The following is a 15,408-nucleotide window of genomic DNA, read 5'->3' on the forward strand; positions in this document are numbered from 1 at the left end:
TAAATTCCTACAATAACAGACACTGATACATCTGTGGTGTTTACACGTGCATGGCGTAGGCCACGCTCGACCACGTGCACAGCGGGTTCGCGTGTGTTGGTGTGACTGTTACTCTCTGAGATATAGATCCGAAGTGTGCGTGCGAAGAGTTTGAAATTCTGTACGTCTGTAGGATTTTATATATATGTATATATATATATCTAAATGGCTCGTGTCTAAACAACACCAGGTCCATTTGTAGTGTTTAAAGGAAACATGTCGTGTTTCAGTGTTTTTTTCGCCAGTTTACACTGTATCTTGCAGTTTATAGCAGATATGCTGGGGAGGTCCTTGCAGACATCACATACAATCTGACACAGCTTGTCGCGCGATGCCTTTACTGTCGACAATTAGAATGATAGTGTATTGTTTGTAAGGTATTGATCCGTATAATCTAGAGAGACATGCGAGGAGAAAGGTCAAGTCCATTCGTACAACCTCGGACTTCTTGTCACTGACAACATTTACATAAACCATGGCTGTTTTCTCCTTTTCATATTTAAGCTATTATGCATTACAGGAGAAAAAATCTCCCTGAAGACAGGGTTTATGAAGCTCAACATATGCCGAGTGTATATATGGCGCTTTGCACATAAAGAGATTTTTGTATACATTCACGTGACCAGTGTACGTAAAATATTCATACCCGATATGATTGTCTATATCAGACTGTGCCATGTATTGATTTAGTCATCAGCCTTTCTTTCTGTCAATTCATATATTTTACTTTTACTAAGTTACCATACTAAACCCTTATACTTAGGGCGCATGCGCAAACTCGTTTATTCCGCGCCTTGCGGAGAATTAAACGAGAGTTAGGTTTGACACTGTTTTGCTGTAATGGGTTGCTGTATGAAATTAGACACTAAGATACGTCATAGTTTTGAATTATGCCGACTATACGATGGTCACGCTTACTATGAATCAAGAATGAACTTCTATGCATTTCACACGAGCCATAGATTGGAGACCGTACCTAACTCTGTAACAGTCAGTATTGATAGATCGCGAGCTCCACACACGCCGCTATGGAGCTGCCGACCGATCTTTGACAACTCGGCTATGTGCTGCTACACAGTTAAACCGTATTGAAGTTTCTGAAACAATGCTAGGTCGCTATGAAAGGGGACCTTTTCCTTTTCCCTGGTTCGTCTTGAATCGTCTCGTTTCTGTTGAATTTGGAAGTTTACTACACCAGACATGGGAATTCGTGTGATATTGTACTATTTACTCTTCTGCTCCATTCAAAGGATTTATCCGCACGTGATTATAAAGCAAAGAGGACAGAGTACTATACCGACCAGGTATGGGCACGTTAGAGGGGTTCTGGTAGAGCTACCTGTCAAGCCTCCGGGCGCGAGCTTAAAAAATGTCGAGGCATATCTAGGCTTGCAGTTTGGTTTTCTAAGGTCTGATATTTTGCGTTTTATGGCCCCTAAGGGTCCAGTGGATACATGGAGAAATGTGAGATACGCAGACAATTACTCGGAACCTTGTCCCCAAAAAAAGTTTAATCGGAAGGAGCTAAGGAAGTTTTTACCAAATGGCACTATTGAGCATATACATCGTGTGTCACAATTTATAAATACTACGACAGAGGAATGTTTACACCTCAATATCTATGTACCGACGAAAGACAAGTCTCAAAGTAAGTATTACTGATGTTTTTTAAAATCAAAATCACTCGTAACATATACTAGATACACAGTGATTCGCTGACCTGTCATCAGTAAGGCGACGTCAAGATACTATATGTTATTCATTTTTCAAAAACAACAACAAACATCCGTGCTATGTCTATTTGAAAACTGACGCGATTTTTAAAAAGGCTTAAACAATATTATTATAGACTTAGATATATATTCCTGCATTGTATGCTAATTTTTCTACAAAATGAATATTTCATAGCGTTGGAAATAACAGATGTGCAGGTTGTTTATTGCAATTTCTGTAATTAGTCAATAGGATTGGCATTACTTTACGTGTGATTAGTACAATTCACCTGAAATGGGATTCTAATTAATCCAATATAGAACCAGCGTGACGCTTATTTATTACACAAAAATCAATACATTTCGCGAAGGTTTACTCCATAAAACTGATTCCAGGTGCGATGGTGTTGTCATAGTGCATGAAGTCGTGTTGAAAAGTGGTTAAATATCTATATAAACCATCTGTTCATATCACAGATATTTAAATCGGAACCCGAGATATATACAGCTGATGTTATTTCTCACATAAACCACGTAACAGCGTTTTATAGCTCATATTCTGTAATGAATTCTTAATAGAATGGAATATTTACGCGCAAACATAATGATTCTGTGTGGTACTGAATATCTAATATCGGGTAAAAAATTATACTGAATATAATAAATTCCAAAATATGTTTTAAAACAGATATTTACTATATCAGGTAAGCGTGATCTGGCTGGAAAAGTGTTTAAATCATAACCAGTATTCCGATTTGTCTACTGAACATTCTGTAGTGTTCCGCGTCGCTGCAAACAGAACTCATTTTGAAACAAAGTGAGATTATTCCTGAAAGGTTGGAGCAAAGATTGGACCTAAAACTGTGGTTTTACTAGAATTGACTGTGTTCCATGCCAGATTCTGTAGGGTTGTCTTTGTAGTTCTCCTCAGCTCTCACACATATTGGGCTTCTGTGTTATCTTCCACGATGCTCACTAATAACAGGCTTGAACATATTCTCCTTCTACAATTTCTCAACACTAGCGGCGAACGGGAACTGCATATCGCCCTTAATCGACTCCTACTATCCCGTGGGTTTCTATAACAGGCTGAAAGACAGCTATTTACATGCTAGGATATGTAGCATTCTTTAGACCTGGTTACATCAATATCGTCTAAGAATTAAGAATTTTAGAAACATGAAATTAGATTAGTTCACAAATTTTAGCTGAAATGTATTCCCAGCAGGACTCCATAACAGATAACATGAAATACAAGGTCGGGGTATTATCACATGTTTATTTCTCCAGAGACCAGATTCAAAATGTCCAATAATGGAGGATTTCAAATCAAGCATGGCTGACGACTCGTACTGACATTGAGAAACTTGACTATCGTTTATTTGTTTACGTCACTTTCAGACATTTCATCATAATTAATCTGCGATCGCAAAGAATATCTTCAAATTTGTTACACTTAATCTGAAATTTTTGACGCGAATAACTTATATAATTTCTATGAAGTCTTCTGAAGTGAATTTTACCTCACTGAATGCATATTGCGACAGAGTAGTAGGCAGTTCGTATGACGTCATATAAGCAAAGACGTCATTTGAAATGTGACAGAGCAAAATAGTCTGCTATTTCTGAAAAGCGTCGGTATCAGTAGGGACTGTTCCCGATAGCATTTCGGTCTCTGTGAAAGCATTCAGTTTTGATTCTAATCTTTTCAAGAAAATATTTTTAAGTATATATTTAATAAAAGCATTGCGTACTTTAACAGCGCTTTGAAATGCTGTCATTTAAACGATCTCCTCGCATTATTGAAATACTTCATAAAATAAAGACAGATATATTGTAGATAAGAAAACACGCTCCGCTATTTGTTCTGATTTGCCAAACCAACAATAAATTTAAAGTTGTATTGGACAAAACACTAAGTAAAATTTATGCGAATGAATTGTGAGTAGAAATTCAAATTGCTCAATTATCAAACGTTTATTTGATTAGTTTAGTCCCGGATATAAAGGAAAGGCATGACTTATTTTTGTGGAACCAATAAATATTCACAAATGTGCGGTTGTTTCTTACTAATGGTATTGTAATTATTGCGCTGATCACTGCGATCATGTGCCGACAACACCAGGACGCTATCGATCTGCCGTGATTTCTCCACATCTCGCTGTCGTCGTTTAACTCGAAGGATAATTGGTTAATCCTTACCATTATTTGCCGTTAAAGAATACAGGAAATTCCAATAATGACGTTCGTTTGTAAAGTATAGTTATTACAAGGTAGAAGTTTGCATATAACTAGGCAGTGTTATAAGTACTCCATCGGTCGCCTTCTCGCTGAAATCGTTTTTTGTTTTGGTTACATTCTAACGGGTAAAAATAATTCTGTACGCAAGAAATATCTTTGTTTCTCATATATTTGTCTCAATTATCGATTTTTTTTTTATTTGATATACAGCGTATGTGATTATTAGAGCAGACTCGCTAAGATTACAAACTCGTTTCAATAAACTGCATATCAAATAGAAAATCTTCTAAAATTCTATGAATACAAACAAATCATTTGAGTTTAAATGTTAGAATGAGATATAAGGGATATTCCGTAATTTCTAAGCTTGTCGGTGTCAGTGTAATTTTGTGTCTACAGTATTGTTATGTTAACGATATTCAATGTATATGTTAATGTTTTCCCTTATATATACAATAAATAATGTATCGTTTGACACAGAGACATACACATATGCTAAGAGAACAATAGGTATATCATGCAAACAGATCGTAATCTACATATGCATATGTCCTTCAACGTAATATGCATGTTTTACGTTGTCACCAGTAAAACCATTTAGACTGGCAGATGGCATTACTGTAAATACGATCTATAACTGTGGAATCTTACATTCCCATCTACCATAAATCTTAGTCTCTGTTTTCATTTTCACGCACTTGTGTATCTGTATTAAGGTACAAAAACGTTTTTCATATTTTCGTGTCACTTATATAATGGCGTAAATACTCTTTTGTTTGCATTACCTATTTCATGCATGAAGCAATAAAGACACAGTGTTTATTCAGGAGATAAAAACCTTTCGTGTCTCATTTCCATTAGTTAATAGGATAAGCAATGGTCAAATCTATAACAGTCATCGACCCGGAAACTGGCACGTGAGGATTAGATCTTATCTTGACCGTCAATAATTTGTTTATAAATGCAAGTATCTGACCACTATACCTATTACTGCAGACAAAATCATATTGTCAGCATAATGCACTACCGGCTAAACAACAACTCGCTACTCTGTCTGTCTGTCTGTCCGTCCGGCTGTCTCTATGTCTGTCTGTCTATGTCTGTTTTTCTTTCTCTCTCTCTCTCTCTGCCTCCCTCTCTGTCTTTCTTCTCTCTCTGTCTCTGTCTCTCTCTGTCTGACTCTCTCTCAATCTCTCGCTCACAAACCCCTCCCCCCACCCCCCCACCCCCCACCCCCCCCCTCTCTCTCTCTCTCTCTCTCTCTCTCTCTCTCTCTCTCTCTCTCTCTCTCTCTCTCTCTCTCTCTCTCTCTCTCTCTCTACAAATTCGTGAGGTACATAATGGAATAAAACACGAAATGAGGCCAAATGAACTGTCTTATACGAGTGAAATTTCCAAAAACATGATTTACAGGTTTCCTTGATATCAAACACACTTTGCCACACAAGCCGAAATGACATTTGACCTTGGGAATATGTGCTTTTGCACAGTCATTACTTCTTTTGAGCGAATCATGTTTAAACTACGTCCCACATATCACATTTTTCTCTTGATGTTATTTTGTAAGAATGCATTTGTTGATAATAAATAACACCGAGGCAGAGGTTAATAGCTATTAACACTATTTCTACTCCTGCGTTTACATTTTCTGTCTCACCTGTTCTAGAACATTAACACCCAAACTCGAGAAGTAATGACTCGGCATTCGTCATTCGGAATGCATCGTGTACAGCCATCGCTATGTCTGTACTCGGATTTTTTTCATTGTGTGTAATCCTCATTATGACTCAGTTACAATCTTCTTTCAAAATGTAGACATAATCAAAGAGAAATTAGAAAAAGAAATGTTAATTTATGTGATTCAAACGTGAAAGTACGAGATTTAAAATGACAACGTATGATTACATTCCTGTAGAACGTTTTGAGAGAGTTGGTCAGGAAAGCGTATATCAAATCCCTAACAACATTCCAACAGGTGGATCATCTCTGATAGAAGCTCACATATCTGTAGTTCTGGAGAAACAGAACCCTCATTGTTCTATAATGTCGGTCGTTGTTTCAGGAGAGTTTTATCATATGAAAACTCATTCATTTGATAGAAAATATCTTTATAGCGTTTTGACATTAATCTGATCTTCTTCAATATGTATATTTTCTACTCGCTTGGTAAACGGAATCATGTGTGCTTTAAATGGAAGAAATGAACAAAATGGTGTAGAGCTATCACTTTTCAGTCGTGGGATTAAACATGCACATGAACAGGTCTTTGTGTATTCAACCAAACATAACTATCCAAGCATGAAGATTTTTGATGATCAAATTATTATCAAAATGCCTATGAAAATGGGACTAAAGAGCAGACACTAAATTTCTATCTTACATAGTTGTTTTGTCCCCAAAATCACCCTGATAGCGGAGTTAGAATTTCTACGTTAGCAGAGATTTCTGCATGTGCGTGATAATGGCAAGAAAGGGAAACATCATATATCTATAAAGACACACACAGACACATGTTAATAACGCACCAAATATTGAAAATCAAATAACACAATGTACTTGATACATAAAATTGCATCATACCGTTTCTTCGTTCTTTTAAAACTCTTTGGTGCAGAAAAAAATGTAGTCTGGAAGAAAAGATATGAATGTTTTGATCGACACAAAACACCGTCAAATAAGAATACTATTTCTTTCCCAGTGTTTTTTAATCAGTTTTCCAATCAAAATCAGGTTTAACGTAATACTGGTCAGCTTGCTTAGTTGTTCATTAAGTGCTTTAATGGCAGTTTTCGTGTTTTCCAATCACAAAACCTAGACCAGTCATGTTTTAGAACCTCCGGTATAGAATTTGTTATGAATTTCTATCCGAGTTGTTTGTCGGCTTATTATGCTAGCCTAGACGTCTAGGGCATCAAAGGTTCCGGTCACTGCTATCACTCGTCCGGCAACCTTCTTTCTCATTAACAAAATTATTGGCGCTACCATCCACCGAACAAATTTGTCATTTCGAATCTTTAAGCTTTTCCGCATTTTACACGGAATTTCGTAATGGCGTTTTACACTGGTAAATTGAATCTGTAGGACTTGGCCTGTATTTGCTTATTGTATCAGCGTTGCCGTCTATTACTGGTTATGTCATAGATCTATTTTCAAAACAAGGACGACAGGTGTATAATAAAAAAAAGATATTGACCACTTATATATTACTAAGTATAAGACACAGCAGGAAACTGGTGTAAACCCAAATGATTGTATGAATGTATGGTTCTTGGTGTAACTCTTAGGTCACTGCATGCTCGTTCAACACCCCGTAAACAAACGAACAATACGACCGTTCTTGTAAGATAAAATCGCAAGGCCATTCAAAGCCTATATGCAATACTGAAACGGAATCTTCATTTACAAAATCGACAGAACGAAGGAAAACTGTGAAAAATCTCAGGATTTACACTGTAAGTATGACTTACTTGTAAATTGTTGTATTATCTTTAGTAAGTGAAGACGACAATATCGTTGTTTTAATTTCTGTGGTCAGTTTGTTTATACAAGTGAGATAGTATACGCTTCTCTGCTGGATATAACACTGTGCTTGTTTATAAAGTTATTTCGTTGGCTAAAGCGCTGCCTTTTATCATCCAGCACATTATTGCCAATTATATGGTTTACTGCTCTTGTCCAGCAAATCGCCCTCGGAAATACAACATATTGCCACTTTCGGTGACTAACATCATTTGATAAAGTTATTTGACGATCTTTGTGATATGATTTTACTGGTCAATAATCAATTGCTTTGTAAATTTGACATATCTATTCACTGTCATATACATACCAATAAAAAAACAAAATTGATTTTTCTGGGATGTTAGAATCTTTGTTCGAAGCTAGTGCTTCGGGGATATTTTTTTATTTGTTGGATTCTCGTGTGTGAGTGATTCATTGCCATACTGGGGATACAAGCCCATCGGATATATTTGATGTTATGCTGTACCAGCGGCCTTCAAAATATGTACCATCAACTTTATGGTCGTCAGGCTCAATTCATTCCGATGTTCAAACAGAAGCGCAGATTGTTGTACTTTTTTGACTGGCAACTGTATGATACAAAAAAATGTTTGTCTGGTTAGGTGTTTTTTGCATCACACATAAGAAAGCAAATAAGAACAAACAGAAAAAAAGACAAAAGATCAATTTCCTAACAAAGCATAATAAATCCGTTTGAATAACGTATTAACGTTAGTAACTTACATCATGGATGTCGTAGACGAGGCAGAAACAGCTTAGTCTTCTAAATCCCCGATCGTTTTAACAGCCTCTTTGTAAACAATAAACTTTGATTTTGTTACAAAAGAGGTCTGATTTGAAATACCGACCCCATCTCTCTCTCTCTCTCTCTCTCTCTCTCTCTCTCTCTCTCTCTCTCTCTCTCTCTCTCTCTCTCTCTCTCTCTCTCTCTCTCTCTCTCTCTCTCTCTCTCTCTCTCTCTCTCTCTCTCTCTCTCTCTCTCTCTCTCTCTCTCTCTCTCTCTCTCTCTCTCTCAGAGATAATCACCTTGGATAACCTCCAATAGTTTCGATGAAACATATTGTCTACTCTAAATCAGATTTAAATTGTATCAATTCACATAACAAATATATCAGGAATTGAAGAGGATATTGGATTTTAAGGTGGCATTTCAGACAATGTACAGCCCTAAACAAATGCGATTCTATAATTCAATTTATTTACCAGGCTCAACTGAAGATCCTTCGGTCAACCCCAAGACGTTTTTTCATCTTGCGTTATTACATGAATTGTCGCATTGCATTCTGGGCTATTGCGTCACAAATTGCGCCTATCCTAACTTATTTCACTAAACACACATTTGGGAGCGTTAAAATTCAAAGATGTTTGCTGGTGTAAGTCTAGTAACGAGGGGTATTGCTTCTATTTGTTTAAACACGGGACTCCTGGGACAGGAGCCCGATGGAAATGCTGTTTAGAGGACGTTTATATCCCTGGTTATCGCGGTGACCTGTATAGATTTGCATCCAAAGTCTGCCTGAGTAAAATTTACCGTCCACAGGACATGTTTGTTCGATTTTTTACTTTGTTTAATAAATGGAGTTTCTTTTTCCGATACTTTTTTCACGTTAACGATTCTTGGCTAACTTCTCTGTTTTTATCTCCGACAATTCCGTCGCCGCCGCTATACACACATCGAATGAAGAATGATCAATTTTCTTGAGTCGGGACCAAATTCGAGTTCGTGCAACAAATAATTTCAATGGTGTACGTCTCATAGACAATCTGTCACGTCCAAAGCTACATGGAACACACCAGGAGACTATGGTCCGGTAACATGGGCATGTGTATTCATACAAATCAGAAACTGAGTTCACATGAGAGAAATTAAATAGCGCCTTGAGGGGGTCAGCCAATCTTCCTACACTACCACAAAGGATGTGATGTGACGCTATTTGAATTTAGGACTAAGTAGACGCGCACCATCATTCATATTTGGGATTTTATTGCTAATATAAAATTTGCTACGTGTACAAAAATTGACCACAGACTGAAGTCAGAGCGCCTATGGCTAGCCAAAAATTATGGGGTTTCTCTCGGATCTAAATGGAAAACTAGCAGATTCTTTTATGATCATTTCTCAAAATGCTCCATCATTTTTGTTCAGATGGACCGCTGTTACTTTGCTATCAGAAAGCGATTTATCAATTTAGCTGACAAGGTAGACAATCGGGTCAGCTGTCGAGTAAGTGTCTATGCTATCTTGCATGATATTACTCGTCACACGCAGCCCCAGTCTATACCAAGTTTGTACGCAATCTATATCATTCATTTGAAAAAAAAAATCTGTTTATGGAAAACGAGATACCTATTCTAGGATCTGGTAGACGACTTTAACAGTTAATTTGTAGATGAAACAACTTCATATCAAGTGTAATCTCGAGTGTAAAATTTGTTGGAGGCTTTAGTGGCTCTTTTGAACGCTTCAATCCAATGGTATCTTCAATATTGCTTTCAAGTTTCAGGAGACATGTTTTTGTTTCTTCTTGGTTTGCAGTTTCTTTTAGAATCACTCTTATTTTCTTTTTCAAAACATCTATAACTATAATAGTTTGGTTTGTTGAGTTTCTTCTGTTTTCTCTGGGTATTTGTCGTTTCCAATACAACCAAGGTCACTTTGAAATGGCTTGGCCTTGTACTAACCTGCGGCTACCTTGATGAACAACATTCGGGATACCGGTAAAATGCCATCCAGATTAATTAGGAAGCAAAGTCTAGCCAAAGGACACTACCGGGACAGCCCAGACCAGTCCGTTTCTCACACAAACTGCCACGGAGAAGCAGTTTCCAACTATGCATCTTTGATCGAACTTACCAATCGCAAAGATATATAACAAGAGAGGTTTTCTTTGCCGTGTTATTTTTTGTTTGCTTTTGTTTTTATTATGAGTAATAACGATAAACTTAATTCTTATGGTAAACAAAGTCAAGATGTAGGCTTACAGTTACAATCGCATGACACAACAATTACATTTTGTCGTTTCTGTATCAAATTTTAAGCACAGTAACAGTGTAGACAGATTTATTGAGTTCCTGTGAACTTTTATAGACTCTGTCGATTTTGATCAGTATATAAACTGATAACAAACTGTGACTGGTCGGATTTTATTGGTGTTCAATAACTCTTGATTCCCAAGAGTTTGTTTTTAAGTGTTATAATTTCGTATTGCTGACGTGTTTAAATCATATTATTTTGTCAACATTTGGCATGCCTCCCTCGAGAAAAACCTTTTGACCTTAGACTCTTAACTTGGAACTGCACAGACATGTGATTGTAATATCATTTAAAAAAAAACATAATTCAAGCTGATTTATAGCGAATTGAACCTTAAACTTATCTTCCAGTGAAAATTTGAGATTTTCTAAAAAACGCTAAATTCTACAATAAATAAATAAGTTAAAATAACAATTAAAAACCTATCGATAACATATGAAAACAAATCTTTGGGTGACCGAAATCGAGGCTTGGCGTTTGCAAATCAGACATATTTGGAATACGCTCTTCTATTGGAAACAATGTAAGTAAATATGACATCAAATTGTCAGAAAACACAATTACATTTTCATCGGGATAAAATACACCATAAACTGCTGTAACTTAATGCTTCACCAAATAGTCATGTTAACACACTAGTCTAGCTACAATAACGTGGGAGATCGGGACTATGAAACTGTCTCCGAAAACGAGCAATCATATTCGCTTCAACGCCCGTCTTACGGACGAGTAAGCTCCATCATTACCGATTGCAGACCAATCTTGTCCAGTACTATTTTGAATATCGTTATTTTTCTATCTAACAAATTGGCTTTACAATCTCCTTTTCATTGTCAAAATTGAATTTGTAGGTAATATATTGACGTAATCCAATGAAATATGCGGGAGAGAGACGATTACGATGTTTCGTTGATCTTTCCTTAACACTTGCTGCCTAAAATGTGTCAGTAACACCATTAAATTGAAACAAGAACTTTGCTATTTATTTCTTAATGGGTTTTTCACGTCGATTTTGTCATGTTTTCCTACTTTGGACAGAAACACTTAATGTCTTTTCTAACGGAATAATAAACAGTAAATGATGATTTATTGATTATTGTCAACGTTTCTTTTTGAAAACTAACAGACAGACATAAATTCATTTCTTTATCTACTCGTATTGATGAAAATAGCGTGAGTGACAAGCATGCAGAACCACAAGAAGAATTAGCAGCAGATAGATATCATTTTAAAACTTGTTTCCAGAGGAAAATGAGAAATGATCTTCTTGATAAGAAACGCAAGTACATACATATAAAGCCATTCGCTAATACTGGGAGTGGCTTTTTAGATGTAAAAGGAGGAGAGAAATGGCCCTAATATATTTTTCGATAGTCATGTTTTGTATGGTAAAAAAAAAAGACAAAGGCGCGCTTTTGATGTTTTTAGAAAAAATGAAAAGCAAAATCGAATGGGGAAAGTTGTTACAGGGAAGATCTTTGTGATATGAATAGTATATTCCCTCGCACTTGTGTTTTTGTCGTCGGCATCCTTATTTAGGATACTAACGGTGAGTCACATTGTCTGGTATTTTTTTGTTGAGTCCGTGACAATGTTTGTCAGTGTATAACACGAACTGTTCTTTGGGGAAATCAACACATTACTTCTTCGTTATCATAGACACGATGACTACAAGTTTCATCGCCTTCAATCAAGTCTATGTAAGAAACTGTACAACCTCTTACAATATCCAATGCAAAATACAAGTTTGTAGGAAAGCAATCAGATTAATCAACTAATATCCACGAACAATTTTGTGTATCATCAATTAAAACTTTCATTAAAGTTTATAGATTGGATTGACTTTTCTGTCTGTTAATTCTCATCTTATTCTTTCATCTTTATCTTATTTAATGCAAGCAAATTTAAAATGTTATATGCTCCCCATTTACCACTTTGAATCCGTACACTTTACCTATTGCTACTGGTTCAAAGCAAACAGAAATAAATTATTTTATTATTAATATTAATCCTACAAACCCTCAATTTTGATTTTCCTCTTCGTCTGTGAATAATTCGTTGCATCATGCGTCGATCTAACGGTACAATTTGCGCTGGGGGAACGTTCAGATACAAAGTAGGAGTCGAAGAATCATGAGTTTATTTGCATTCTAACCAGGTATTGATCTGAAATATGCCAATCTATATACAAGCTATTTTCTGTTTCTAAATCCCCTAGATGAGGATAAAGATGCAATACTACTGATAAATATCCATTCTGATGTCAAATTGTCCCGCATCTGACTGTCATTATCTTCTAGCTTCACAGATAATGTTCGCGTTTAAAAGAGGCACCTGATTAAACATTCCTGTTATTAAAAGAGATCGACTTGTCACTTCAATATGTCAAACCACTAAAGCTTTTCATTCATCTGACGTATCAATTCGCTTTAATTAAACGCAGCTATTAAATGGTAGCTAAAATGTGTTAATATTGATGTTTTATAAATGAAACGATCGATTCTGACAAAAAAATACATCGCACGATTGCTACATGTATGAGAGTGTGTCTCAATTGAAAAAAAAGTTATTTCCGTGTTTTATTAAATTGCTCAGTTGCCCTGCTATCTAACACCATATCACCCACTAATTATCTAGTACATTCGCACTTCATGCTCAACTAGCACAAGTATCTCTATAAAAAAAAACAACCTAAAAACGTTTCACGAAGAAACACTGCATATTGCATTCTCTTTTATATAGCAACAACATCTTTCATAAAAGACTATTACTTGTAGCAACACTCATACCTCGACTTGTATAAGATTCCACGTTCTAAGTCGGTTTGTATTCCTAAGTGTAACAACACTCATACCTCGACTTGTATAAGATTCCACGTTCCAAGTCGGTTTGTATTTCTAAAGAATCTGTTAAACAGACCGGTCAGTGTTGTTGTAGCTGTATTCCTTGGTAAGATTCTTTATTGCTGTAGATGGTATGCAGCGATGTGCGTTATGTTGTTCAACCTGACTATTCATTGGGCAACAAATACAGGGAGTATATGTTTATCAAAGTTCTCTTATATATAAATGTTAAATCAAAGTTGTTCTCCAGATTAAACAGGTTAACATCAGTTTGAAACGCAAACTATGAACAACAGAGCATTTTTAAGGAAAATTTCTCAGATGCAAAATTCAACCAAGGTTTTAATATAAACAATATCGGTGATTAAGTCCACCCATATTGTTAGTTTTGACGTGTTTCCAAAATCTGTTGAAGGGAACCAATCGATGATCATCACATTCATGGTTTTACAATCATGATCCTTTCCTTTTTTCTAATATAAATGTAGTTGTACAGATTTTTCACAAATATTTCATTCTCTGGGAAAAAAGAACGACTAAAAACTGCACGTGTATCATAACAACATCAAGCTTGATGTACAGCTTATAATCAATCAAACGGTAAAATAAACGAGGAATTCGGCCCGTAACAGTTGTGAGTATTAGCAGAGTAATGTTCCCCACATGGAGAACAGAATTTGGGATCTAGAGCCGCGGAAAGACGTTGTTTGTGAAACAGCCATCAAAGTGGTTAGTTCTCAGCAGCAAATAGCTCTGCACACACTCTATACTCTTGGAAGTGAGTAGGGACAATTATTGTCCAATAAAACCTAACACAAACCCCACGGTTAGCACTTCTTAATCACTGGACTTTTAATGACAATAAGCTCTTTCTAGTCACCTCTAGTGCATTCTTTATCTGCCTAGGTTTCGTTCCATCATGTTTGGCATTGGTTATTAGAAAAAATAGTATTTTAAGAGAAAATAACAATAAAAAATAATAGTAAATCTGTGAGATATGTTTCTATTTTGTTCATGTCATTTCTAGTTGAGGTCTAAAATATTTTGTATGAACGTTTGTTGTCTGCTGTCCCGGAGCTCTAACACTGCTATAAAATGGTTGTTAAACCGACACGATATCTCGTTAAACAACTTTATTTTCACACTAAAAGCCATACAATAGTATTTAGTCTGTCAGTTCAGACAGTGTCTAGTTCTATATAACTATTTTAGCCTCGTGTTTATCTTAATTAGAAACAGATATTTACATCTGATATCTTACAAACACAATCTGAGGTGTCGACCTTGATTTTCCATTGGCAATTAAAAATCTAACTAAGTTAAGATGAGAATATTACATATGTATCAAATTTTCTTCGAATAAAGTAGTACATTAAAAATATTTAAGATGAAAAGGATATCTGTGTTGTAACAGCAGAGTATCAAATAGTCACTTATATTCATTTTATTTGTCGACAGCAAACACATAACGGTTATAATGATTTGTACAAACTTTTATCAGCGAGTGTCGTCCTCCACTTTAAGTTGTGTCTGTGGAGTGTTCTTTTACGATAGGATAAAATATAGCTACAGAAAATAGAGGGCGAGATAGCTCAGTCAGGTAGAGTGTTTGCCTGCGCAGACTCCGGTGCAGCTCTGCGATATGTTTGTTCAACACTCCCTACTACTACCGGATTGTGTCTAAAAATCTGATAAACGAACCGGTCTGTGCTGTCGCGGTGTTCAAGGGCAACACACTTAATCCTTATTGCTTTTCATTGCCTTCAATGGGTCTCCTGTATGTTGTTCAATAAGGTAGCCGCCTCAAAGAACGACAAGGAGTCCCGCTTCAAAATGACACAGACTGTTAAGAAAGCATCTGATGTCCCGGCGGAAACATTTCATTCCTATCCTGTTCAATACGATGCATGTTTTTGTCTGTAGGCGCTGGATGGCCTTGAATGTAGTCTACGACAAATACTCCTGGGAAATATAATATTTTTACCACTTGATTATTTTCATGTTACCTTTTCCTCAA

General features: G+C 36.2%; 1 protein-coding gene across 1 annotated transcript in view; it reads left to right on the top strand.

Moving 5' to 3' along the window:
• The first annotated feature begins 1,239 nt into the window (after positions 1 to 1,239).
• The window catches only part of LOC132559769 (neuroligin-4, X-linked-like), a 100,219-nt gene continuing 86,050 nt past the window's right edge, over positions 1,240 to 15,408 (top strand). Inside the window, exon 1 of the mRNA XM_060224396.1 lies at positions 1,240 to 1,687. Coding sequence (XP_060080379.1) covers positions 1,240 to 1,687 — 448 coding nt within the window. The remainder of the gene's footprint in view (positions 1,688 to 15,408) is intronic.

This window comes from Ylistrum balloti, unplaced genomic scaffold, assembly GCF_031769215.1.
Source record: "Ylistrum balloti isolate Yb309-2 unplaced genomic scaffold, AGI_CSIRO_Ybal_v1 Utg370964, whole genome shotgun sequence".
NCBI lineage: Eukaryota > Metazoa > Mollusca > Bivalvia > Pectinida > Pectinidae > Ylistrum > Ylistrum balloti.